Below are 26,003 nucleotides of genomic sequence, written 5' to 3'. Positions count from 1 at the left end.
CAATGCAACGGCGAACGAGCGCAAAGCCCAAAATGTCTTTTAGGACACAAGGAACATTAAGCTTCACTAATGCCAACTTGCATAAACTGTATAAGTGTTCTGTACAGGCTTCTGATTCACAACAAACACTGAAATATTAAACCATCTATTTTCTTAGAATAATATTTTTTAAAAGAACAGCATTTATTTGAAATAGAAATGTAAATGTGTCACTTCAATCAGGAAATCAATGCATCCTTGCTAAATATAAGCATTCATTTTTTTTTTAAAGCCCAAACCATAGTTGTATTACTAAAGTAATAAAAGTATACAATTATATTATTTTTATATATGATGAGTTATCCTATTATTTATCAATACAAGATGTCCATCTAGTTATCAAACCATGCTTCAGAGAGCCTCGATTCCTGCTGAACACACTGAATTACAACCCCAAGTGCGAAAAACTGCACTGAGGCTTACGTTACCCAGTGTTTCCCGACCCTGCTTCTGGAGGCACACCAACAAGCACAACTTTCAAACTCTTTTTAATGAAACGCACCAGCAGAGACTCCAAGAGTCAGATAAAGGACGCACCCAAAACCTGTAGTGTTGATGTGCATCCAGGATCTCGCCGCGTCAGCTCAACGAAGAACTTTGGCTTCATCGTTTCTATTGTGAAATGCACAATTACGGCCACACATTTGTTCTCGGGTTTACCCCGTCTGTATTGATCAAACATAAACGTGTTTTTTGGCCAAGTGTATGAATTGACTTCAGTGGAGAAAGTGGGAGAAGCAGAAGGAAAATACTCACTCATTTCTCTCCAGGATGACGACATGTTCTTTTCCTTGAGCTTGGATTATGTATGACACCTTAAAAAAAAGAAAAAAAAGAACAACTTTAAACCGTCAAATTACTACTTATTTACAGGTTAAGAAAACAAGCAGCACAACGAGAATACAAAAAGAGTTCAATCTCTTTTTTCCCCTCTTTCCTTCTTTTTTAAGAATCTAATAAGTGAAGGGCATTTTTGTAAGCATAGTACTGACCTAATTTAACACATCCAGCCCTGCTTTCACTGCTACGGTATGTGGTCTCTTTCCCATCAAAGCTGACTCATTTCAGGCTCTGTACGTTTGCGATGAAACCAAACAAATTTCTGAGAAACTGCTGCAACCATAAACCAATAAACCCCTTGTTTCATAGTAGGTAAAAATACACATGTGGGAAATAAATCAGGTCAGTGAGAGACGACAACAGACATGCTGGACTCAATCGGGACTTCACTGCCTTTTACTGTACAGTTAGGAAAATATTTCTTCGAACGCAGCAGCATTTCAATAATGTTAGAGCAATGGCAAATTAGACAAGTGAAGTTACGTAACAGTAAACCTGCGCATAAGATGATCTGAACGCGACTTATATGCTAGTTTTGAAGGATAGTTTGACAGAAATTAAATGTTTGGGAACTGAAATGGGATTTTCAAGTCTTTTAATGTTATTTAAATGATTCTTGCTTTTTCTTTGCTTATGAAATATGGACTTAGTTAAGTTGATTTGAGCTGAAAACAGTGTAGTAAAACCCATTGATTTCAGGAAGTGGAGTGTGATATAGATTTTCCTTTCAACTCAATTTTGTGCCTGCCCAAACACATTTGCTGACAAACACAGCTCTTTCTCTTGCCCTTTGTCTCTCCTTACACCCTATAAGAACGACATATTGTGAGAAAACAGGACTCTCCATACTCTTTTAAAATACGTTACAAGAGTCACTTTATGGAAAAGTCAAAACCACAGGCAGTAAATTAAAGCTAAAATAAAATATAATAAATAAACGTGAATTAAATTAAATTAGCAGTGATGCCTTGCCATCAAACCAAAACGAGTTGAAATACTAAAATGACTAATAATGAAATATAAAGCTACACAGAGATATAAAAACTAATATACATTACTAATAAATATAGCAAACTAATAACAAAAAAACTCATTCAAAATACTAATAAATAGTGCAAGTACTAAAATAGCGCTGACAAAGGTCATAAAAAAAACTAATTAAAGTTAAAAAGCATTATAGAGTTAATAAAAAAAAAAGCCTAAATGTGTCTTTTTGCAGAGGCGTATAGCTTTAAAAAAAAAAAAAAAAAAACCACCAACACAGAAAACAACTCTTTTGAGCTTTTATTGTCCTCCTTTTATTTTCTTTCTGGAAAACTGCTTTGACATTCTGCCTAAGATGTTTTTTTGTTCGTCACAGAATAATAATAAAAAAGAAAAACAATGACTTGTATAACTTATAATAACATACTAACTAACAAAAGTGTAGCGAATGGCCTTTATAAACGTAATGTGACAAACAAATGTCTTTCATGAAAATGTCATCAAATGAATAATTCTGTATGAATGTTTCTTCTTTATGCACAGAGTTAAGGGTATCGAGGCCGTGCCAGCAAAAATTATTTTCTCGAACTCCAAGCAGCCCACTGTTTCTCAATGACACAGAGGTGAGAGGAGCATTGTGTGTTTGTTTGTGCCAGGCGTCTCTCAGCGAGATCCTGGCAGAAGCAGACATTTAATAACTATGCCCACGCTGCTGGCCATGTGTGCCGACCAGATGGTTCCTGTGGCATTATCTGTGAAACACCACCGGTGTAGATACGAGCAGATACAGAATCACTGAGAGGTCACAATTAACAGAAAAGAGGACAGAGAGAGAATGAGAGGGACATGCTAAAGATCCCATCCACAGAAATAATGAGAAGTGAGTGGGAGCTCATGAAAAGATACCATTTGACAACATTTGAGGCATTTTCTGCAGTTTGGGTCCAGTTCTCTTTAGTTACCTTTTAGTGGGGTATTACATGTAAAAGAGATGTAACAACTGCACCTTACTGTATTTACGCTATTTATTTATGGTTAACCTTACAAAGGTTTTCTTTGAAATGATGATTTAAAAAAAAACATCTCACTATTCCTATATATGGTTTTCAAGAAGAGTCTCAAAAACATTTTTCCCTAACACTTCGAATATCTTTTATATCTGAATGGTATATAAACGATTTGAAAACATATTTAATTATGACGGTGATTATTATTACTATTACCATTCATTAAACAATTGATATAATAAATGTAATATACTGGTTTTAGGAGTCAACCCACAAGAATTATTCAACATATTACATACTGATCTAACCTCATAATTAAAACTGTATGATAAAAGAAAACCTTTTAAAATATTTGCTTCTCATATTATTCTATCTTAGGAAAACTGTTTTACATTCTTGGATCGTAGCCCCCCCCCCAAAAAAAGATCATAAACATGACGATTATGAAAGGCGTGCATTAAAGTATTTTCATATCATTGACCCATTAATCAAGTCCTTCCTACAAACCTCTGCTAATAAAAAGTCTACTTTCTTGATTTAACTTGATTTCATGCAATTGATTTCCCAACTGCTGAAGAAGTGTGATTAAAAAGCAAGTGTGTGTGTGTGTGTGTGTCTGTGTGTGTGTTTGTTTACCTTATCTGCACTGTCCTGGTTTCTCCTCTGTCTACTGATGCGTCTGGGGACCGTCACTTCATACGACGAGAGCCGAGACGTCTGCTGGCTTACAGAGCCTACAAACAGAGACATTCCCATCACAACACCATCAAACAATACACAAACACAATGAATTATGCAGAAAAACTGCGAGTCTTCAGTTTTTTGCGCTGGATTCAGGCAATTCCACGCATTTCTCCATCTATTTCCCTCTATTGTTCCTCTCTCTGCAACAAAACATGTTTACATCTCACTGTTGTCGGGATCAACGCGGTTAATTAGATTGAGTGCAATTGACCGGTGGGCAATCGAGCGGCAAGTGTTTCCTGTAGGTGGAAATAGTGCTGTGCTGGCACGGGTGTCATGACATGGAGAGAGAGAGAGACCTCAGGAAGGAGAGGTGTCCCGCCCGCTCCTGAGTCATCCCGCTACAAGTTAGAGGAGACTTCCTGCGCTGTTCTCACGGAAAAAAAAGAAAAACAGAACAATTCATAACGCTTGGTCTCTTATTGAACGTTCACATAAAATTCTCATTTTATCTCGCTGTCCTTCAAATCGTTCTCAGCTCAAAACACAACCTCAGCCCTAGGAGTGTGTGCAAGTAAGGAGACACTTTCAAACGGATCCCCGGGTGTTAAGACATTTATAGCTTAACTTAATGCAAATTATGTCTCTTACTGAATTATGTAATAGAAACCCGAGAAAGGTGCGTGTTAATTAATGTGTGTGCACATTATATTCTGCGTCGATGACGTCAAATGGTTCACTCTACTGCCGCTTTTTACTGTGACACAACTCAGAATAAACAGTTCAGAAAATTTAATTCTGAAAAGATACCATACGGTGTAGTTTTTGGTTGTAATTTTCAGCCGGAGGGCAACAAGAAGCGATGTATGACTTTATTACCGATAAGAGTCGGACAAAATAATGGGAAGATGCCTGTAGACGAATAAAACTTCCTGAAGACCCGTTTCTTTGTCCTCTCCACTTCAGCTCTGATGCCTTTGACTCTTTTAGTAGACAGCTACCCAAAGAGCTTCCAGACGGCTGAGACAAGAAATGCTATGCCGTCCCATCAGGATCTAAACACGCTTTTTATTACGCCGCGGCCTCTGGAGGAGTTTCTGATCAAGGACTTCCCTCGATATCCAGTATCCATTCAGACTTCTTGTGGGAAAGAAATCATGGTAAGACATGTGTATTCTGTCTCTCTCACCGAATGCAACCGTTTTAAATCATCTGAATAACGGCGCCAAAATATGTACAAAACTATGCGATTTTTAAAAAAAAATATCATTAACCATTCATGGGTTCTCTTCACCATATTTCAGTAAAAGACATTATTTATGGTATATTAAGCAATACAAGTCTTAACACCCAGGGTTCCCTTCAACTCGACTTACAGCACAGTTATTATGAAGAGCTCAATGTAGTCAGTGTTGACAGAAGCGTCACATGCTCCATCTGACCAGCGCTGCCCTGTCACCACATCTTCATTTAACATGCACGTGTGCCGTGGAAACTTGTTTACGGGAATTATGAGAATATGTAATCCTATCTATCATGAAACCACCGAATCAACCTAAATATAATACTTTATACAAAACAATGTATGGGTTAAATCAGGTAGAAATAGCTCTTTACTGGTAACAGTTGAAGCCTATTTTTTTTTTTTTTTTTTTTTTTTTTTTTTTACAGTTTTGTTTTATATTTTATGAATACAAACATTTTTTAACACGTTGCAATAAATGATTTTTATATTTATTTATTTGATGATGACACTTTAGAATAGGCAACACATATTCACTACTAAGTACGAGTTAAGTTAAAAAATTCCAAAAAAAAAGTCCAAAGATTTTAAGCGATCTAGAATATGGTCAGGCAGAATGAGGCATTAATATAGTAATAAGTACTAATACACGGCCAATATGCTAGTAATATGAACACTAACAACTAGTTCATAGTGAGAAAGGGTTCTTAACATAAAGTGTTTTTTTTCCCCCATTTTACTACATTTTCCTACTGTACTAGTCAAGCGTCACTCTTAACCCTTTACTATGTTTTCATTTGTTATTAACTGCATTAGTTAATAACGGAAATACTTCTACATCATTTATCTTAGCTAATGTTAATTTCTACATTTAGTAATTTAATAACCAGAAGCCATTTTTTGTAGTACATTTTGTATGACTTTTTTATATTACAATTATATTACTTAACGCATGGTGAACTGGCATTATTAACTACCATTACCAAGGGTTAATTAATTCTGTAAAATTATGTTAACTAAAGCATTACCTCATCAGAACACTTTAGAACAGGTAACACTAGTTAACTATCAACGACGACTTTTCCCCTCAATAAATGTGCTGCCTCTTAATAGTTAGTGCGGTAGTTGCTATTAATTAGGCTAAAATTCTAGTAATATGCATGCTAATGGTTAATAAGTTAGTAAATGTAATCAAATTATTAAGTATTACCCTTATTTTTACATTAAGAGATATGTATTGGATAGCTCACTTAACCAAGACATTGTTCTCCCTGTCCTAAGTCAAACTATGAATCAGTTAAATGCAGTAAAATAATCACTGAGACGTTCTTCTACTGGATTCAAATCAGCTCTTTAGAGATTTGCAGAAATGCCTTACATGCATTTCATATCAATGTTAAAGCAAGAGCCTGTAGGACTCAAGGGCGAGGAGACGCCCATAAATTCGGAATTAGCCCAAATACGCTATTACTGAACTGCTTAAGCTCCTTAAACCTCCACACAGCCCGACGAGCCAGAGATGAAGGTATATGTAGACCGGACATGATATTGCTTCCAGTCAAAACCAAATCTCTACAGGACGGACCAGCACACAGCTTTGCACTGGAAAGTTCGGACCGATTTCTCCTTCGAACGGGCGCTGGTCCATTGTGAAGTGAAAACACCAGTGTTGCATGAATTAGATGCACGTTTTTTGGGAGGCCTTTGATTGCACTACATGTAAAACAACTGTAAACGCAAACAAATAAAGTCTACGTGAAGCCTTTTTTAACAGGTTTTCTTTGAAATCGAACAGAACTGATTTTTGTTACTAGTGAAAACAAAATTAACTGATAATAATCCAACAGCAACTAGCATGTTTTTCAACATTTAACAAAAGTATTCAACTTGTACTAATATTTATAACTTAGTTTACATGAAATCAATAGTTCAAGAGTATAATCATCACATGTTGGTAATTTTTTAATACACTGTTGTATTGTTAGTCACTAACTGCAAATCTTTGCCATGAACTTCTGCGGATCTGCATTGGTTGCTAACATTGCATTAACTCCTGCCAATTGTGCTGGTAACTATTCATTACAAACCAGTAACTAGTCATTAATAACTAGCCCCAATAGTTAGTGATATTCAGTTTTACCAGTATTTGAGATACCATAACAACATCAAAGTAATCAGTAAATTTAAAGTTTAAGTGGCAATAAGTTTAAACGATTTCTAGTAACTTTTATCTCCATAGTTACAGTAACTTTTTACCCGTCATAGGGACATTTTATCACGTTCCCCTATTCTGCTAATTCTCAACTCTGATTGTTTCGCCGTTTTAAATTCACAACAAATTATCAACAGTTTAATTACAATTGCTTACAACGAGGTCCTGTAAAATGTGTTATATTTATTATGCACTATTCTCCATTCAATACGAACTATCACCAAAATCATACTTCCGTCACAATTTCTTGAATGCCACCTTTTATCAGATTGTTGCAAAGATTTTTGAGTTGGCGCGGGCGCATTATATGACTTTTTAATCGAACAAAATGCTAAAAAGCTTGTGAAGCGAGAAGAGAAGAAGTGGACGAAGAAGTACACGAAGCTAACATTATTTTTGCACTTTAATATTCAAAAGCACTAGTCCATATGCAACTGATCCATGCACAGCCCTACTTTTTCCACATTCAGTGATATTCCGCACTACATTGTAAATAACTGTTGTTTCTGGACAGGATTTTCTCTATCACATCAACAAAGTCATAGGCAGACACATGTAACAGCTGCTCCGAATTATTAATTCATACTTAAACAACAACAACAACAATGTTACTAGCAAAAACTGGAACACACCCAGGTGTACTTCCTAGTGGCCACTTGAAAAACTGAAACTTATGTAGCTGAGAGTAAATCTAACACCAGTAACATTTAAAACGAGTACCAGCTGAAAGTGATTTCAATGGCAAATACGCGCAGTTTTTTTAATATTACATACTTGCACGATATTGACTACATTAATAAATATTAGTAAACGGAAGAAATTGTAGACCACAGCGAACAGCTAGTTACGAAACTTAAAAATGGATCGCTAGCTGCCACCTGAAACGTGCTAGTAACACAGCGGCTACTAGACAGTTATAGACTAGCGTTATTTTAAGTGAACAAAAATGGCTTGTGAGAAAGAGGCGGCACTGGGAAGCGTTGTGGACATCGGGCGGCTCTCGATGGGGTCTGTTCTCTCACCTCCGCCGCAGTCGAGGAGCACCAGCCACACGAAAGCCACGCAACAGAGCGCGTTCACCATGTCTGTAAGGTATCCTTAGCAAACCGCCGTCCCAAAGCACCGTCAAACGATGTCCTCCCTTCCTTATCCAGGCGTTGTCCTCCAAGCAATGGCAATGAGCCCTCTCCACATAACGTTCCCGTGGAGAAAAAAAAATACTCCGCGCGGGTTTTCAGCTACCTGCTCATTTTGCTACGCTTTATCCTCGCGTGTTAAGTTTGTCACGGAGTTACCCGAGCGTGTTGGTACGGCAGGAATTGGTGCCGTTTCGGATCTCTGTCGGAAAGCTTTGGATTAGTCGATTCGCTCGGACTCGCATCGCCAATGAGCCCAGTCTGAAGAGAGCAAAACCGAGCATGCGCCACCATACAGTTCGTCTTTTAACCCTTTGCTTCGGCCTGACGTGACAGTGCATCAAGCCGACGCACTAATTCACGTGAGCTTCTCAATTACTTCAGGCCGCTAGCACAAGTGGGTGTTAAGGAAAGGGAAAACATAAATCGCCTTTTTAAAGTAGTGCTCTCCTAGCGTAGCTTTTTGGTAAGGGGTAGTCTAAAAACTACACCTACGTTTTACTCGTGTTAATAAAACGTAATCGTCATATTTTCCACTTTTGAAACAGCAATTGTTTATTTACGGCTAAATCAAGGTAATCTGTTAATTGTCGCCGAGGAAGCAAATAAAAAAATGAGCTCGAACTATTAAGGAACTAAACGAAACTAAACGTAACGCAGTTTGACTCGGCCCCTCAGATAAGCGTCACGTGTTATCGCGAGAGTTCCAGCAACCGACGCTTTAAATATATTTCTCTTTTCTTTCGTGACGGGAGGCGTTAGGTAAGTATAAATTTAGTTTTTCTAAAGAGTGGACGTGAATTTGATTTTAATAATTATCTCGGATGAACTGGATGCAATTGAATAATGTTTCACGGCATGTGTATTTTTCCTCGCTAACTTTTACATGTAAACACCGGGTTAGGTTTAGTTCTTCATAGGTAATTATGATAGCGTGGTCAAGACAGATTGCTGTGATGGACGTGTTTTGTAAGATTATAATTCCAAATATGTTTATAATCCCAACAGCAGAGGTTCTGCATTTGTTTGTGAATTCTTTACGCGGATTAATACAGAAATAGAAAACAATATTGTTTTGTGAAACTTTATAAGGTGCTTAAGTGGCTCCAGGCTTTGGTTCTTAAGTGTGATGATGCCTAAAGCTGCCGACTCTGTATCTGAAACGGACGCTATTTAATAATCCTATTCATTATGTTGTATACCCGAAGCCAGGCAGCTCCGGCGTGGATACAATGGCAGAAATGTTGGAGGAAAACCTGGAGAAGATTTTGAAGGGTGAGGGACTGGAGGTGAGAGAGTTTGATTCAGTTCCTGAACAAGTGAAGCCTGTCACACTGAGGAAAAGCGTGTGTTACATTGTCGGAGCGGTCATCTTCAACTCAAAGGTAAAGATGGTGGCATCCTTTCCTTCCGTGTCTTTTAGAGCCTGTCCAGTGTTCATTTACTACAGGCAGCCCTGAGCCAAACCTATCTTAATTAGTTCCACTAATGAGCTGTACAATTTCACCGGGAACAGAAAATAGTTTGGTAGCACGGCATACAATTTATCTTGCACCAGTTGAAATTGAGACTGACTCCTCGAACATTCAGGACGTTGTATTCAACAGAAACCCTCTTGGTCATTTTTGACATGATCCAGATAACATTGATTAGATTTGAATAGAAGTGTACCCCAAAAAAAAGAAAAATCTTACCAGCTGACACACCGGCTGTGTGTTAAATACAAAATAGATGTTAAAATGCGTCCCTCATCGACATATTCGTATGCTTCAGCCGTGTTAAATATTTCTGTTTATTGCCAGCTTGTCTAGACACCGAAGCATGTGTGTTGGTTTGCGTCATACAGGACGAGGTGTTAATGGTTCAGGAGGCAAAGAGAGAGTGTTATGGCAGATGGTATCTCCCTGCGGGTCGCATGGAGGAGCGTGAAAGCATTCTAGAGGCGCTGCAGAGGGAGGTCAAAGAGGAGGCGGGAATAGACTGCCAGCCAATCACACTGCTGCTGGTTCAAGAGCAAGGTCCAAAGTGGCTTCGATTCATCTTCCTTGCTGAGGAGACAGGTTTGAATCACTAACTTTTTTGGGGGGGGGCAAATAACTGCGATTTAATTACATGCTAGTGGTTTCAGCACTTGTCTCAGAAAAACTAGTAATTTTACTGTGAATTAAAACCCTAAGAGGTGTTATTTGAAGGCGTAAGTCTCTGTGGTGCGTCATTTTAAAAATTATTTTATTATTTTACCGTAAAAACTATTGTCACTTTATTTTACAGTACAGTGGCATTATTATTTATTTTAATATATTTAACAACATTTACAGTGAAGTCATAATTATTTAGATTTTATAGTTATATTGTACTTATAATTATGTTATAATTGTGGGAAAATGAAGGTCAAAGATTATTTATATTCATAAACTGTTTATGTAACGATTTAAGAGTAAACCCAATTTTTAGAAAAAGAATTCCCATTCATCTAAAAATAGTTTTTCACTCAAAAGTAAAAAGATTTTACATATTACAAAATCTTCAAAGTGTTTTTTTTTTTTCTTCTTCTTTTTTTGTAAATTTAATATTTAAAAAACTACACTTCCCGACGACATCAGTCATTCCAGAATGATTAATTCTTTACAAATGGAGCTATTCAAGTCACTTGGTTAAAATATTTTTTTTCATATCGCAAAAATGTATAAAAAAAAAAAATCATCTATCAGATTCGTAATAAGCCAACACATAATTTTTTTTCAAAAGGTAAAGTGTTCAGTAGTTCTCAAATACATGATCAAATATTTATATAGTATTTTTCAGCAAGGGAATAATTTTTTATTTATGTCGTTGTGCCACCAGGAGGCTCTCTGAAGACGACGGCAGAAGCAGATTCTGAATCTCTTCAAGCTCAGTGGTGGGACTGCGAGTCCCCCCTTCCTCTTCGTGGACGTGACATCCTGCCTCTCATCGACGCTGGACTGAAATACCGCCGAAATCCCTGGTTCCCTATTTTACAACCCGTCGACTTCCCTTGTCAGGTCATCTGCCAAAGACTCTTCCTCGCGTTCATCTCCAGCAGCGCTAACACAGACCGCCTGTGGCTGCTGCTGAGCCACAACGATGCCGCTTCTCAGCCCGGTCCTCCCATAGCGGTGTCAGGCAACGCGTTCGACACGATCCCGCGAGCCGCGCACAGACTGGTGAAGGAATGCGTGCCTTCCTCATCCGTGCAAGTTCATACGTGTGGCATTCTGGGAGTGCAGCACAATGGGAGAATTCCAGGGAAAACGGACGGGATCTGCTTTAACACGCTCGTGTTGTTGGAAAATTCGGAGGACGGAGCTGAAATCAGCAGCCCGCCGTCATTGGAGGGTGCCGCTTACAGATGGCACGAGGTGACCAATCAGAGCCTGAAGGCAAAGATAATGCAGAGGATTAAAGAAGAGTCCGTTCTGCCTGTTCATAGTCTGGACTGATGCTCTGCCACGCTAGCAGAGGACCAGCAGCAGAAGTGAACCTGCATCCTTCACGTGAGCACCAAAGCTCTGTGTGTCTAAAGCATGAGATTTCAGATGTGTGCTTCACTCAACTTTCCCTCCTTTGACGTCTCTTCTCCATTCCAGTGAAATGTAACCAAGTATTAATTCTAATATGCATATCCACTGTAATTATAATAGGTTCCTTAACAATACAGGCACTTCAAGTCCTGAATAGGTGACCCTGTGTAAAAAGTAAGTGCACTTAATTACTGTTTGCACACTTGTATGTACTTCAAATATGATATTACTTAAAGATGTAATATTAGTGAAATAAGGACACTTAATTGTGCTTTGAGACACATTTTTGATGTGTTGACTAACATACTTTGAGTGTAGGTTTATTTATTATTACATTTAAATTTTAAAATATATTTTAAATGTACTAAAATGAAACTTTATTACACATGTGCAATTACGAATGCATGGCATTAAAAAGTATATTGTCAAATACACTACAAAAAAATATATAGGCTATCACTGGGACGGCATCTTATTTACTCCTGTTTTTTTTGACCCCTTATTTTTGCACCTTTTGAAAGGGCACCACCCAGTGACAGCTTTTGTACCTATTTTTTTCTGAGAGTGTTGTAAATTTGGCGGTATACTTTATTTGAAAAATAATATAATGCTGAAGTTACATATAAATATTTATTGAAACTTATACATTAAAATGTAAATAACATGCAATAAATTGTCCAAAATATTACTTAATTCAAACTTAAGTATATTATTTATGTAATAATTACTTTTTTTTAATTTGATGATTTTTTTTTTTTTGGACTTGCATACATAGGCAGGGAGTATAGCTCTACACAGAAAAATAAGGGGCCAGAATTGTACCTTTTTTTTTGAGGTACGGCAGCTTGTCCCTAGAGCATTACCCTTACAAGGACATATTTGTACCTTTTTACCTGCAATATATGTGCATTTTAGTACCTTAAAGGTATACATTACTACTCTAAGGTACTAATATGTACCTGTTGGGGTAAAAAAAAAAGGTACTGCTCCAGTAACAAGCTGTTGTACCCCAAAACAACATTTACAATATTTAAACACAGCACTTTACCACAGTCATCTATGTGCTGTTAGGAAAGAGTGAAGGGTTTGTTTGAAATCCATTTTTATAAATGTAGTTTTTTAGTGTTTCGTTTTTATTGTTTGTTTTTTTTTTCTTTTCAAAACAGCCAAACTACAGTTTGATATTAATTGGAATGATTATAAAAAAATATATATATATATATATAAAAAGTTATTTGTTTTTGCTAATGAACTCTTCAAGTCTTGCGACATGGGTGCATGTTTGATGATAATGATAAATTCTGATATGATATTTAATGAGTTTGACAAACCTTTATATCTTAAGTCCATCTTCGTTGGGTATTGCAGCATCTAAGTATTTCAGTTTATGTATTTTTTTCACTTTTCACATTATACTACATAGCGTGGATGTATAGTTATACCTCTGAGAAAAGAGCTCTACCTCCATGTCAGCCAGTTTGGTTTTATCAACTCAGTTATACAAGTTACATCAATACATACAATTCTAAAATCAATCAGTTATTTGCATGAAAAGGATATTACAGAGTTTGTTCGCCTGCTGCTTGGAAAGTGTTTGAACTTGAATTTGAATCTGAATCACACGTTTCTTTTGGGAGAAATAACTGTTAAGGTCTTTGCTCTTTACTTTACATGACCAATGCTGTTGCGTATTTTGCAATAAATATTATTGGAGTAACGTTGATGGGAGTTTTAATTCTATTAAAGGCAGTTTTATAGTGTTTAAGTGAAATCGTTTTCACAGCCCGCAAACGTGTTTAGATGATCCAAAAAGGTTTGATAAGAAATCATAGTGGCTTTGGTTTGTTAAAGATCCGGAAACGGGAATCAGGTGAAGTCGAAAGAGAAAGTCTCGTCCTGGTGTGAGGATGTCGAAAGATGAGCGCGACAGCTGTATATTATTTGTCATAATTTGAAACGTCGAACATCAGGTAAGTGTTCTATAAACATTGTGTTCGTTTATGGAATGGAACGTTCTAAAAATAAAGAATAAACGTTTGTTTACGTTCTGAAGGAACTTGTTTGCTTCTCGCGGTTAACATGCTCCCGCGCTTGTTTATTTACCTTAATGAAATAATTCCATCAAAGGCGGATTAAACAATCTATTTCTGGTTATCAAACAAAATTTAATCGGTTTTGACTTTCATTCAGATATTTTTTTTAAGACGTGTGCCAGGAGAATCAAATGAACAGGTCTGACGAGACGTTTGACATGTTTGTACAGACGCTATCCCTTAAAAGCGCACAATTGCAAATGTACAGTAGTGCACTACACACGTTATTTACCGACATTTTTTCTACGTATGTGCAGAGTGTTACAGGGTGGTTTCGCAATGCCCCTGTCGCTGGAGGACAAGGTGGAGAGGCTTTTGAAGGGAGAGGGGCTGGAGGTGACCGAGCTTCACTTCGCTCCCGAACCGAGGCAGCCGGTCACACGCAAAAACACAAGCTTTGCTGTGTGCGCGGTCATCTTCAACTCTAGGGTAATTGCTACATAGTGCGCACTTCACGTGGAAAACGTCTCGTGGCGTTTTCCTAACGAATAGTGAAGGTTCTCAGAATTCGGTTAACGTTCTGGCAACGTTCTCTCAACGTTAAAAACATGTTCTTCCGGTATCGTCGACGGAACGTTGCTTCAAAGTTATCGTTTTATTTAGATGTTGGCAAAATACTAAAATTGAATGTTGTCGTGAATGAAAAGCTGTAAGTAAAACCTCAGAACATATTTCTGTCAGGTGGTTTAGTGCTGAATAACTTTAGCTCATTAGATTAAACAAAGAATGTGTAGGACTCTCTTAAAAACATTTGATAAATACAAACAAAAAAATAATAGCCAAAAGTAAAGATAACTGGCCTTATACACATTAATAAACTAATCATTTATATTGTAGAGTTGTCTGTCAGGTAACACTTAACTGAAAATGACTTGCGTTACCTCAGAAAAGTAGCTCTGTTTCCGTTTAATGTCACAGCAAACTAGAAAATTACACCAATATCCATTAAAAATGGAAAAAATGATGCTATTTGTTGTTTTGATTTATAACGTGTGTGTAACAAAACAACGTTCCTCCGCAAGAAGCATGCAGGTTTATTTTTGAACCACTAAGTCGCGCACATGTGTTTTTGTTTTACAGAACGAGGTGTTGATGATCCAAGAGGCAAAGACGGTGTGTTTTGGTTCATGGTACCTCCCTGCAGGTCGTATGGAAGATGGTGAAAGTATCGAGGAGACCCTAAAGAGAGAGGTGAGAGAGGAGGCGGGAATAGACTGTCAGCCAATCACGCTGCTGCAGATTCAAGAAAAAGGGCCAAGCTGGATCCGCTTTGCTTTTCTAGCAGAGAAAACAGGTTAGATGTGTGAACGCTTTTCCGGCTTGCTTCTTATGTAACGCTCACACAGTTGCTCAGCGGTTCTCTCGTTGTTCTTCCACCCACCAGGTGGCTCTCTGAAGACGCCAGAAGAAGCAGACGCCGAATCGCTGCAAGCTCAGTGGTACGATCGCGAATCTCTGCCTAAGAATATCCGTAAACGTGACATTCTCACCCTCATTGATGCTGGGTTAAGGTATCGCCAAAGCCCCTGGTTCCCGTGCTTACAGCCTGTTGGCTTCCCCTGTGACGTCGTCTGCCAAAGGCTTCTTCTCGCTTTCGCCTCCAGCGACGCCAACCTCGAAAACGGCGATGAAGAGCGCATATGGCTGCTGCTGACCGACGACTCCCAACTTCCCGTCGCGGCCTCAGTCAAAGCACAAACTCTCACGCTCACCGCAAAAGCGCTGGTGAAGAGCTGCATGCCCTCCATTCACGAGCAGCTGAGCGTGAACACCTGTGGGATTCTGGGAGTGCAGCACAACGGGACAGCTCCCGGACAAACCGATGGGGTCTGTTTAAACACCCTGGTGCTGCTGGAGTATAATGAGGAAGAGGAGGAGATTGGTCTCAGCCTTCCACCCAAACCAGAGAGCGCTGCTTTCAGATGGCACGAAGTGACCAATCAGAGCCTGAGGACTGAGATACTGCGGAAGATTCAGGAAGGCTCTGTCCTGCCTGTTCAGAGCACATGAATGGGAACCGAAGAGATGTCCCTGTCATCATTATTGCTGGTTTACACCAAGTACGATAACTGTAACGTTAACAATATCGTTTCAAAAACGAGTTAAAGTCTAAATCTAAAAGAATATACCTTTTTGTCAATAAAAGATTATGAATTTAAACTTCTGATTGGATGCTCTTCTGCTCCGCTCTTCATAGGAAACCATTCAAATAGTGTTTTTGATACAGCTAACGTCATCAGTTTCGTGTTTTCTACGCACTTCAAGTTTGAGGAGTGACAAATGACGGTCACGAAAGAAATGTTAAATGATGTGCTTTTTTGAAAAACATTTTAATGGGTTTAACACTAGATTATCGGCACAGAATATACACTGGTTTGACTAGATTCGCTGGAAACTGGAGATTCTAAGCATCGTTTAGGAAAATTACGTAAATGTAATCACTTTTCCAGCTCATGAATGATAAAAACATTGGCAGCCAATCAGAATCCATCCTGGTGAACAGACTTTTGCTTGTTGCTGTAAGGCACATGGTTTGCATCACGTTGGCCTCTATTTTTGGTGTTATTAACTGCGGTGTCCATTTTTAATGTTTTAACAGAGTCAAGAAATGTTTACATGAATAAATAAACCACTCATATTTGCATATGGCATTTTGATTGGTCCTTTTTGCCGTCTTTGCATACTAAAATGTGATTGCTTATTTCTTGCTAACGTTAATAATATTTAGTGTTACAACAAAAGGCGTCACAAAAGCCGCGTTAACGATTCATTTAGCTGTGTATACTTATTTTAATCATACATGTTTCTAATCTTACTGTGAATAATCACTCCATGTTATTATAGAGTAAATGTTTTTTTTTACAATTCTTAAAAATCAGAATGTTGTAACTTTCATTTTTGACCGATGAATAAATTGTCCAAATTAATATCTATTTTTACTTATAAGTTTGTCACACAAATTAAATAAAGTAAAAATCTGAATCGTTACGATGTGGACCTTCATATCGATAGCTTTGCCTTAGTGAACAGAGTACACGGAAACATTCGTATCATTAGAAGTTATTTTCGATTCAAATCCACCAGCAAAACATTTGATGAATCTATATTTAGTTCCTGCATCACAATTGCATTTAAAAGAGTTGAGACCACAGATAAATTTGATGCAAATGAAATCTGCGTGAATATTTTAGGGGTTTATTGCTGTGGCAGCAGAATTCAACATGTATTGCGTACACTTGTCAGACTGCTAGAAAATAAAGATCTGTTGTGATTAGCGGCCAATGGCAAATCACAACCACACAAACCAAACGAATCAGTGTACCTCTCCGGCCCTTTGATTCAGCCTTATAACATACAGAAATATAAAACAACACTGATTATTCACAGGCTTTAGAAAGTAGATTAAAGATAAATAAAATTACTTTACATGCCATTATGATATACTTAAACGACTCCAGTTTGTATTTCAGAAAGACAATTTGATGACGGGATGTGCAAATGTCTAAAATTAAAAATAGTGTAAGAATCCTGATCTGAGATCAGGTTTTCAATTGCATATATCTGAATGCAAAAACAAAACCATAACAGAGAGAACTGATTGGGCCTAAAACTTCTATAAAATATAGAATATAGTAAAAAAATTAAATAGTGTGCAAGAGACAAATATTTTTTTCCTATTGCTTCCACTTAAAGTGAAATGTAATAATTCAGCAAGATGACTTCGTACATCACAGTCGCTGTACAATCCTGTAGCACCAGTCTGAATTTTTTAAATATTTTATCTTGGGCAAAACTACCATCAGACAGGTTGACTCCTCCTTGACAACGTTAATCAAAAGTGACTTGTTTATCTATAAATATTGCCACTTAACTCAGTTCTGTGCAAATCCACTTTGTTTTCCCAGCGATGGAGTCCTCCAACAGATGCTGTTGGGTGCTGATCTGTTGTAGGGTCTTTGGTTTCAGCATCATAGGTTCATTGCTCTTCTATGGGTAGTTTGACAAACGCTATAGCAGCCAGTTCCTTGCAGAACTCCTCCAGAACTATAACACCCTTCAACAGGGTCACATGATCCACCCTGATAGAGAGAATAAACCTAAGTATTAAAAAAAAGGCTGACATTTACACACTATAATTGCTTCTTAAAGGGACAGTTCTTCCAAAGAAAAGTTGTTGTTGTTTATGGCTGGAATACACCACACATATTTTACCCAGAAGTCAGTGCTAGTTGGCAAAAGTTGACAGATTGCTTAATAAAAAATGTTGAAGCGTATGGTGGGCACATGTGCTGATCTTAAAACACATCGTTTACATTTGCCAGGTGTTTCTGCATGAGTGTGTTGTGAAGGTCTTACATCGTCTCCTCCTCCAGCCCCATCAGCTGTCTCCTGATCATCATCAGTTTGTCCGTCACACCGTGGATGTGCTGGATCCTCTGCATCAAATCTCCGATCACCTGCAGGAAAACACGACGCAGACAGAGCTGCTGTTCACCAAGTCTGCAGCCGATACATCGGCCAACCAGCTTTCATTCACAACCGCAGGAGCATTCGTGTCACGCGCTGGCAGTGTTTTACACGGTTCTCACCCGGACAAGAGTGGAGAAGAGCGACCGCGCTCCAGGGCTCAGGCTGATGTACGGGTCCAGCAGGTACTCGTGCAGGTGAGGGTGAGAAAACACTGCTAACTTGGACAGAACTGACGTCACCTGAAGATTCAGCTCATACGGCTGGCAGAGGGAAACGAACGGGACAATGCAGATTTGGAGTTATTTATTTTGAACCAAATTCAAAATCTCAATGCATTTCAGCCATCTATTCTGACAAAAAGTCATAATTTTGCATGCAATATTAAAAGCAAAATCAAGACGAGATAAAACGAGAATCTGTTCTGGGCTTCTCCTCTACCTGCTCTAGTATGCGCGCAATACGGTCAAACAGGATCTGCAGGAAGTGTCCTTCATAGAAGTCTGTAGCTGGGTTGGTTTCATTGGTTTTGGCAGAATCTGGCCAGTTCCAGTCCCGTGAAAGAACAGTACATTCTTTTAACTAGTGAGAGAAAGAGAGGACAGTTTCAGAATATTTGAAAACCTAAAAAAAAAAACCCACGGTTGCTGTACATTTGGCTTGACTTAGTGCATGAGGTAAAGCTGCACAGTAACACCCATCACCGGAGTCAGAAACACAAAACACTGCCTTTTACTATGTGTTCTGTTTTCAGTGTGTGTCAACTCACCAGTTTGTGTGCATCATGAACATACGTGTCATATCCTGCTCCCTGCACCAGATGGGAAGTTTTTGCTTCTTGGGGCACTAAACACAAGAAGCTAATAAAATGAAAAAAACAAAAAAACAAATTAGAATCAATGTGCAGACTAGTAATACACTAACAACAAACATATCATCAAAACAATCATACTCATCATACTCGACAAAAACAGGTATATTAGTGCTGTTGACGTGTGTATACCGTGTAAGTTATATGCATGCATGTATATAGAATATGAATATATAAATGTAAATATTTTCAAAATATATACTGTATGTGTATACAGTATATATATATATATATATATATATATATATATATATATATATATATATATATATATATATATATACACACACACACAGTACACACACATACATAAGTGTATACAAAAACTTCTATAAATCGCTTGACAGAGGTAATATAGGTACTACATTTATTTAAAATAGAAGAGTTTTGTAACATTACAAATGTCTGTCACGTTTGATCATTTCAATGCATGCAAAATTATGAATAAAAAATGCATTGTTTTCAGTTCTGCTGAACCTTACATTTAAAGACGCTACTATGAACTTTAAAAATGTAGTTTTTGTATTACAAACCGAAAAAGTTAACTGTATTCTAAAGATACCTATTGACGATGGCAGCAACTTGTGTGTGCTCACTGGGATTAGGTCTCTCTCTGACGCTGGGCAGAGACAGAAGAGGCTCCTGACCTCCGAACCCACTGTCTTCATACATGTCTGTGAAGAAGGGATCCTCCTCCAGCTCCCTGATGGAGAAACACCGTGAGAGATCAATCATCAGCCATGAGAAGTAAGAGAATCCGTGTTCAGTCTCTCTGCTCACTCAGACTCTTCCAGGACGTCACTCTCGGCTCCGTGCCTCTCGTCCGTGACCCCTGACCCAGGCAGCCTGTAGCTGCGCTTCTCAATGTTACGCAGCACCAGATTGGTTAAGATGCTCTTGTTGGGCTTCTGTAGAAGCTCTTCAAAGAGACGTAACGTAGTGATGCTGATCTAACAAAGGGCAAAAGATACACTGTAACACCCAGAGATGCTCTGAACAGTACGAATGCAATAATCATTCAACCCAGTTACCTCGTCTGAGATGTGATTGCAGTGTTCAATAAGACGGTAACGCAGAACGTGCGTGTGTGTGTCCTGTCGCTGTTCATAGTGCGTGTCGCTGCCCAGCAGAAACTGAACCAGCTCCTCCAGGAGCGCAGGAGAACGTATGTGACGCACAGAACAGGACAGCAGAGCGGTGTGCACCAGGATCCCGACCTCTGACCTGGAGGAGCAGAGTTTAAAAATGACTCACTCTTTCTGTCATGCTGCAAGGACACAATTCTGATGAATGGTTTCTACTTACATCTGAAGCAAATGAGGCTGAATGACTCCTTTAAGCCACTGAAGGTGAATTGCTCTGGCCATTTTAACACCAAGTGCCTACAGGAAGAAAATACATACGGATATATGCTACGTGCGGTATGTTAAAAATAATTCATTTGCAAAGTAAAAAACAAACACAACTTCTTTAAAATAGCCTTTAAATTTCACAAAAAAACAAAAAGATAAAAATCCAAAATAAAAGGAAATATAAATACAAACACATACAGTACACATTTAAAAAATACTTGAAATATATTTTCATGTTTTATATCAATACATAAATATATTTAATTTAATTACCTTAACATATTTTTCTAAAATATTATGTAAACAAAAAACATTTATTTTGGATGCAATTAATCGTTTGACAGCTCTATAAAATATATATATATTAAAAAAATACAACTTAAAAACAGCCTTCAAACATTACAAAAAAATAACAAAATGAACAAATACAACAAAAAGCAGCCTTCAAATATCAAAAATAAATAAATGAAAAGGAAAAGAATAAGCTACAATATGGAGCAGATTTTATTAAGTTTTTATTAAATTTGTCTATTTGGAAGTATCGTTAAGGTTTTGATATAAAATCTGAACATTTTAATTTGTAATTTTCAATTACTGATATTTTGAGGTTGTTTAAAGCTGGTGTACTTACTATTAACTATTTTTGGAGACTGGAAATAGTGTGCTACACTTTTTTTTCAAACTAAACTAACATGGGCACACACACACAAAATAAACTTAAAAATAATGATTTTGTCAAACCCTTGGTGCTTCCTTGGTCAGCTCATTGCAGTAGTCCAAAAAGCAGAAGAACCTGTGGACGTTCTCACTGCCAGGAAACGACTGGCTCTCCTCTGTAGTGTCCTGCGTCAGCTGATCCCTGCAAAACCAACAGCATGAGTATTTGCAACAGACAGTGAAGAAATATGTCCACAAATAAAGCGAGCGTGAACACTTGATCGCTTCGTAGCGAACACACACCTCCACTGTGCGCCGGAGTAGCTGTGAATGTCCGCAGGGTCGAGGGATGAGGGGATGAGGCAGTAAAGTTCGGTCAGCCTCTGAGCGAGGAGATGACACAGAGGCGTTTGCTCAGCCAGCAGATGTCCGGTGTCTTCTTGAGGTAAACTGACCAGCAGCAGCAAACTCTCCATGGATCTGAGCACAACACGACTTTTCTAAGAGCGAGAGGACAGATAGTCTCATTAAAACTACGACTATGAACTCCAGTGCTCTGGCCAACTCTAAAGATGTGTTCACACGCAATTCTGACCTAACATTTGTCACAGAAGCTTTATTGTGATGCACATTCACGGTGCACACACATTTGGTTTTTGTTTTATTTACATATATGCATGCAAGTCTTCAACAATACATTTTTTCCTGATAACAATATTCCCATGCAAACCCCAAATCACAATAAATTGGCTCATTTGGGATGCACTGTGTAAATTTAAATTAACTTTAAAATTTGAAAGGCCGAACTTCTTGTGAAAAAGTCTCAACAGCTGTGATCCTGCATCTCTTCACGAGGACTAACCTGACTTTTCGCCAGGTGCACGAGTACAGGGATGATGCCCGGGGCTGTCTGAGGTGATGTGGAGGGACAGGAGGAGGCAGCGCTGGTAGAGGGAGACGGTGACCTCTCAGGGCTGGAGGCTCCCTCCTCCACAGCCTCGTCTGAGGTAGAGCTGCTCCTCTTCTGAGGGTCTTTGGTGATCTTTGTGATGCAGACGTAAGTGTGTTTGTTAGCCATTTGTCACAGCTTCACTTTCCGTGTCTATTTAAATCACAGCCAGTGCTGCAGCGAAAGAAGACATGACGAAGAACGTACCTCGAGGATGTAGTTGAGGACGTAAGGGTCTTTTCTGACACGAGTGCAAACAGCAAATAGAAACTGAGACTCCTCTGTTTCAGTCTTTGAATCAGGGAGTCCACATAGATGGGTTAGTTTCTGTAACAAAAAAAGTGACAAAAAAAAAATCAAAGCAGTAAGATAGATAGATAGATATATATAAAATAAATAAATTAATTTAAAAAAAAAAAAAAAAAAAAAAAAAAAAATATATATATATATATATATATATATATATATATATATATATATATATATATATATATATATATAAAATTCACAGAAGCAAAAATAATCATTCTAAATATTAAAAATCAAGATACATAAAAATAATAGTCATAATAAAGTGTAAAAAATAAAATGATGATAAATCAATATAAACAAAACCATTTCTATTGCTTCAGTGTTCCCTTACTGTTATAATACATCTGTTATTGAGGAGGATTGCACTGGATGCAATAAATTGATCAAAAGTAACAGGAAAATACATATATTTGTATATCACATAAATTATGTTCATGTGAGACCTCTCAGAAGACCTAAAAAAATGCATCACAGCGTCTTTTTTACAAAGCAACAAGAAGCTTGTTCTGATAATGTCATACCTGCACGGGCCGATAGACGTTGATTAAATGCAGCACAGGCTTCTGGATCTGGCTCAGGACTTTAGAGAAGAACAGCATCACTTGTTGACTCATGCCAGGAGGATACTGTACAAAGAAACAGTGTATCGGTTCAGTTACATCTTAATCTTAATATCGCTCTCAAGGCTGTGTTCTCGTACCTGTGCTTTTCCCAGCGTGCAAAGCGTCTCTAGTATTTTGTGCTGGAGCAGGTACTCCATGCAGGGACCCGTTTCCTCTCCTTGCTGTGTCTCCTCGTACACCAGGATGTCCAGCATCTGTCTCAGCCGCCATGGGATGTCTGTCTGCTTCACTGGACGAGACTCATCTTTGTGCGTAAGACAAACATATTTAAGTTAAAAATTTTTGTTTTGTCTTTACCATCTTCTCTTTTTTTCCTTTCAGGCGCGGCATGATTCAATGTTTAACACAAATGCGTAAGAAATTACCCCTTAACTTGAATTTACATCTATACCTGTAGTTTCAATGTAATAGTTGGTTATTGCTTTCCAGTGATCCACAAAAGAGTCCAGCAGGTTTATCGACGGCTCCCTCTGTTAGAATCAGAACAGAATCAACTGTATTTTCAGTTTTACTGAAATGACAATTTATTGATTGTAAATGAACACTAAATAGTAAACACTGAGTTCATGTAATTGCTAAATCCTTCAGTGTAAAACATAAAGGTGCTTTTCAGCTAGAAAAAAGGTTTAATATACAAGCAGATAAATAATGTTTCATTTTATATACTCACTATATTAAGAAAAAGACTTGTTTTGCCACCTGGTTTAAAATTTGTTATAAAAATATTTTTAGGTGTGATTTAGGTTTTCAAATATATTTTATGTATGTTTATTAGTGTGTTTGTGTGTGTGTGTGTGTGTGTGTGTGTGTGTGTGTGTGTGTGAGGATATATTTTCCTCTTCCTGTCAGAAACTTGTCCAGACCTGCGCGTTTCTGCACTTTCCACGTGAACAAACTCTCAAATGATAAACCTAAAAGTGCGTGATCAATAATAAAAAAAAACCTTATATATCACATATATCATTTACCAATTAAATATACCACATCTATGAACATAATCAATGACAAAAGATAGTAAACCACCGCAAGTCTAGTGTTTACTGTGTCAACTAACCTGTAGCACGAAAGCTAAACTTAAGACACCGTATAATCTTCATATACAGTGTTGAACTTCGTGACAACACACTCACGGTCGACATAATCGCGTATTTAGTTTATCTATAGCAGTTAAATACGCCTGTAACACTTTTATAAAGTTTTAGAGAATTGTGCAACAGGTAAGTGTCTCGAGAGCCCTTCTGCATTAGCTAAGCTAAGCTAAGAGGCTAGTTTGAAAACATTCAAGAGTCAGTGTTTACTTACTGTTTCCAAGGCCTGCTGCAGAAAAGCCGTCACTTTATTAAACATGTCCATAGCTGGATCCCAGCAGCGTTTTGTCAAATTCTATGTGAAGTCTGGGACATCTTTATATCGTTATACGGCGCTAGTGTATATAGTAAACATTGTTTATGGGGCTGCTTAGCTTGAGAGATGCTATCTGTCTGCATTAGGGATAGCAAACACTGACCCCCACTGACACGACAGCGTACATCACAGAAAAGACTGGGAAATATCACAAAAAGAGAAACACTTCATTTTCAAATTAATGTAGAAATTATCTCTATATATCAATATATTCAATTCCACCGCAGAAAATGTTCTAAAACAGCCTATTAGTTTGATAAACACCATAACACCAACAATGTTTGGCATTACAAGTAACGTTACGAGTTACATAATCAGGTTTTCAAGTAACTAGTAAAGTAACTTTCACCCTATTTATTGATTGACAGCTCTCTTGTCCCCATGTTGTGAAAAATCAAGTAACATGTAACATGCATTAAGTTGTAGACAAAAGGTTGTAGAAGAAATGCAAACATAAATAAAAAAAAAAAGATTCAGCATTCCTCAAAATGAAAGTGTAATGAAATGCAAGCGTATACTTGAAGTGTAGTTTGAATTTTAATAATATAACAGATATAATCCTACTTAAAAGACCACTTAAGTGCACTTAAGATACACTTTCATGTTTTTTTTAATGAATACACTTAAGTACACTAAAAGCACTTATGATGTCAAATAAAAATATATAGTACCGTAAATTCTGGACTATAAGCCGCTACTTTTTTCATAGGTTTTGAACCATGCGGCTCATACAAAGGTGCGGCTATTCTGCAGATTTTTCCCCACCGCTAGGGGCGCTCTAACCGGAATTAGAATCAAAACTAAGACGAAATAAATGCAAAGAAGAATACGCTAGTTCCTCTTTAGCAGATATAAGTCGGTAGAAGCGGATAGAAGGACGACAAATGACCAATCCTGTCAAACTCTATCTTTTCAAATCCTCACCCCTTCATCATGGAACCCACACGAAGAAGTTCGTATGATGCAAGTTTTAAGTTGAAGGCCATCGATCTCGTTATACAAGAAGAAAACCGCGCTGCTGCTCGGAAGCTTAGCGTCAATGAGTCTGTGGTGAGACGCTGGAGGAGGCCGCGGGAAGAGCAAAACTTTTTAAATAGAGCGGATGCGGCTTATATGCAGGTGCGGCTTGTTTATTTTTTATTTTTATTTTTTTTAAATAGAGCGGATGCGGCTTGTATGCAGTTGCGCTTTATAGTCCAGAATTTACGGTGATCAGAATAATATAACACTAAAATCAGTTTGAGCTTTGAGTTTATTGCATATCTAAATGACCAAACATTTTTAAATTTTTGGTCATTTATTTTCCTCATTACTTGGAATATGTATTTTATTTCTATCTACTCGTAAATCTCGTTCGTAGCAAGTGTTATCATGATCTATGCTAAGCTACGCTAAAAGTGCTACCGTCAGACCCGGGGATCGGCTGAATAGATTGCATTCAGTTCACACTTTTTAAAAATATTCTGATCTTAGAGAAAACTGAAATGCAAACAGGACGATAACAGCACAGTCCGGGATCATCAGAACGATATTGTATCTACGGAAAACAGGCAGAAAAGAAGAACAAGAGACATAGACACAAAAATGA

General features: G+C 37.8%; 4 protein-coding genes across 7 annotated transcripts in view; 2 read left to right on the top strand and 2 right to left on the bottom strand.

Moving 5' to 3' along the window:
• Positions 1 to 8,445, bottom strand: part of adam9 (ADAM metallopeptidase domain 9) — a 28,756-nt gene extending 20,311 nt beyond the window's left edge. The window contains exons 1-3 of one of the 2 annotated variants that reach the window (XM_043247569.1): positions 8,032 to 8,445; positions 3,507 to 3,604; positions 796 to 854 (exon numbers count right to left, since the gene is read on the bottom strand). In XM_043247569.1, coding sequence (XP_043103504.1) covers positions 796 to 854; positions 3,507 to 3,604; positions 8,032 to 8,092 — 218 coding nt within the window. In that variant the 5' untranslated portion in view covers positions 8,093 to 8,445. The remainder of the gene's footprint in view (positions 1 to 795; positions 855 to 3,506; positions 3,605 to 8,031) is intronic. The other variant, XM_043247568.1, reaches the window with a different exon arrangement.
• A 330-nt stretch (positions 8,446 to 8,775) lies between these two features.
• On the top strand, positions 8,776 to 12,296 carry LOC122350835 (8-oxo-dGDP phosphatase NUDT18-like). 2 transcript variants are annotated; one of them, XM_043247576.1, is made up of 4 exons: positions 8,776 to 8,907; positions 9,354 to 9,530; positions 9,992 to 10,205; positions 10,990 to 12,296. In XM_043247576.1, the coding sequence occupies exons 2-4, from the start codon at positions 9,378 to 9,380 to the stop codon at positions 11,604 to 11,606; spliced, it is 984 nt and encodes a 327-aa protein (XP_043103511.1). In that variant the 5' UTR covers positions 8,776 to 8,907; positions 9,354 to 9,377; the 3' UTR covers positions 11,607 to 12,296. The 2 variants fall into 2 exon arrangements, with proteins under 2 accessions (XP_043103511.1, XP_043103508.1); XM_043247573.1 differs by lacking the exon at positions 8,776 to 8,907 and having other exon boundaries at positions 8,920 to 9,530.
• Positions 12,297 to 12,418: 122 nt separating this feature from the next.
• Positions 12,419 to 16,424, top strand: LOC122350834 (8-oxo-dGDP phosphatase NUDT18-like). 2 transcript variants are annotated; one of them, XM_043247572.1, is made up of 4 exons: positions 12,421 to 13,657; positions 14,038 to 14,209; positions 14,861 to 15,074; positions 15,165 to 16,424. In XM_043247572.1, the coding sequence occupies exons 2-4, from the start codon at positions 14,060 to 14,062 to the stop codon at positions 15,788 to 15,790; spliced, it is 990 nt and encodes a 329-aa protein (XP_043103507.1). In that variant the 5' UTR covers positions 12,421 to 13,657; positions 14,038 to 14,059; the 3' UTR covers positions 15,791 to 16,424. The 2 variants fall into 2 exon arrangements, with proteins under 2 accessions (XP_043103506.1, XP_043103507.1); XM_043247571.1 differs by having other exon boundaries at positions 12,419 to 14,209.
• Positions 16,425 to 16,959: 535 nt separating this feature from the next.
• On the bottom strand, positions 16,960 to 24,512 carry fhip2b (FHF complex subunit HOOK interacting protein 2B). The gene is made up of 17 exons (XM_043247570.1): positions 24,314 to 24,512; positions 23,403 to 23,481; positions 23,089 to 23,255; positions 22,910 to 23,014; positions 22,284 to 22,403; positions 21,990 to 22,169; positions 21,431 to 21,627; positions 21,212 to 21,329; positions 20,424 to 20,500; positions 20,150 to 20,342; positions 19,899 to 20,068; positions 19,681 to 19,821; positions 19,017 to 19,107; positions 18,689 to 18,829; positions 18,370 to 18,510; positions 18,137 to 18,237; positions 16,960 to 17,859 (listed from the first exon to the last, which is right to left on the bottom strand). The coding sequence occupies exons 1-17, from the start codon at positions 24,362 to 24,364 to the stop codon at positions 17,757 to 17,759; spliced, it is 2,175 nt and encodes a 724-aa protein (XP_043103505.1). The 5' UTR covers positions 24,365 to 24,512; the 3' UTR covers positions 16,960 to 17,756.
• Positions 24,513 to 26,003: the final 1,491 nt, after the last annotated feature.

Source organism: Puntigrus tetrazona, chromosome 8 (assembly GCF_018831695.1).
Source record: "Puntigrus tetrazona isolate hp1 chromosome 8, ASM1883169v1, whole genome shotgun sequence".
In the NCBI taxonomy this organism is placed as follows: domain Eukaryota; kingdom Metazoa; phylum Chordata; class Actinopteri; order Cypriniformes; family Cyprinidae; genus Puntigrus; species Puntigrus tetrazona.
The sequence above is the reverse complement of the archived record's forward strand: the minus strand, read 5'-3'. Positions and strand labels throughout refer to the sequence as shown.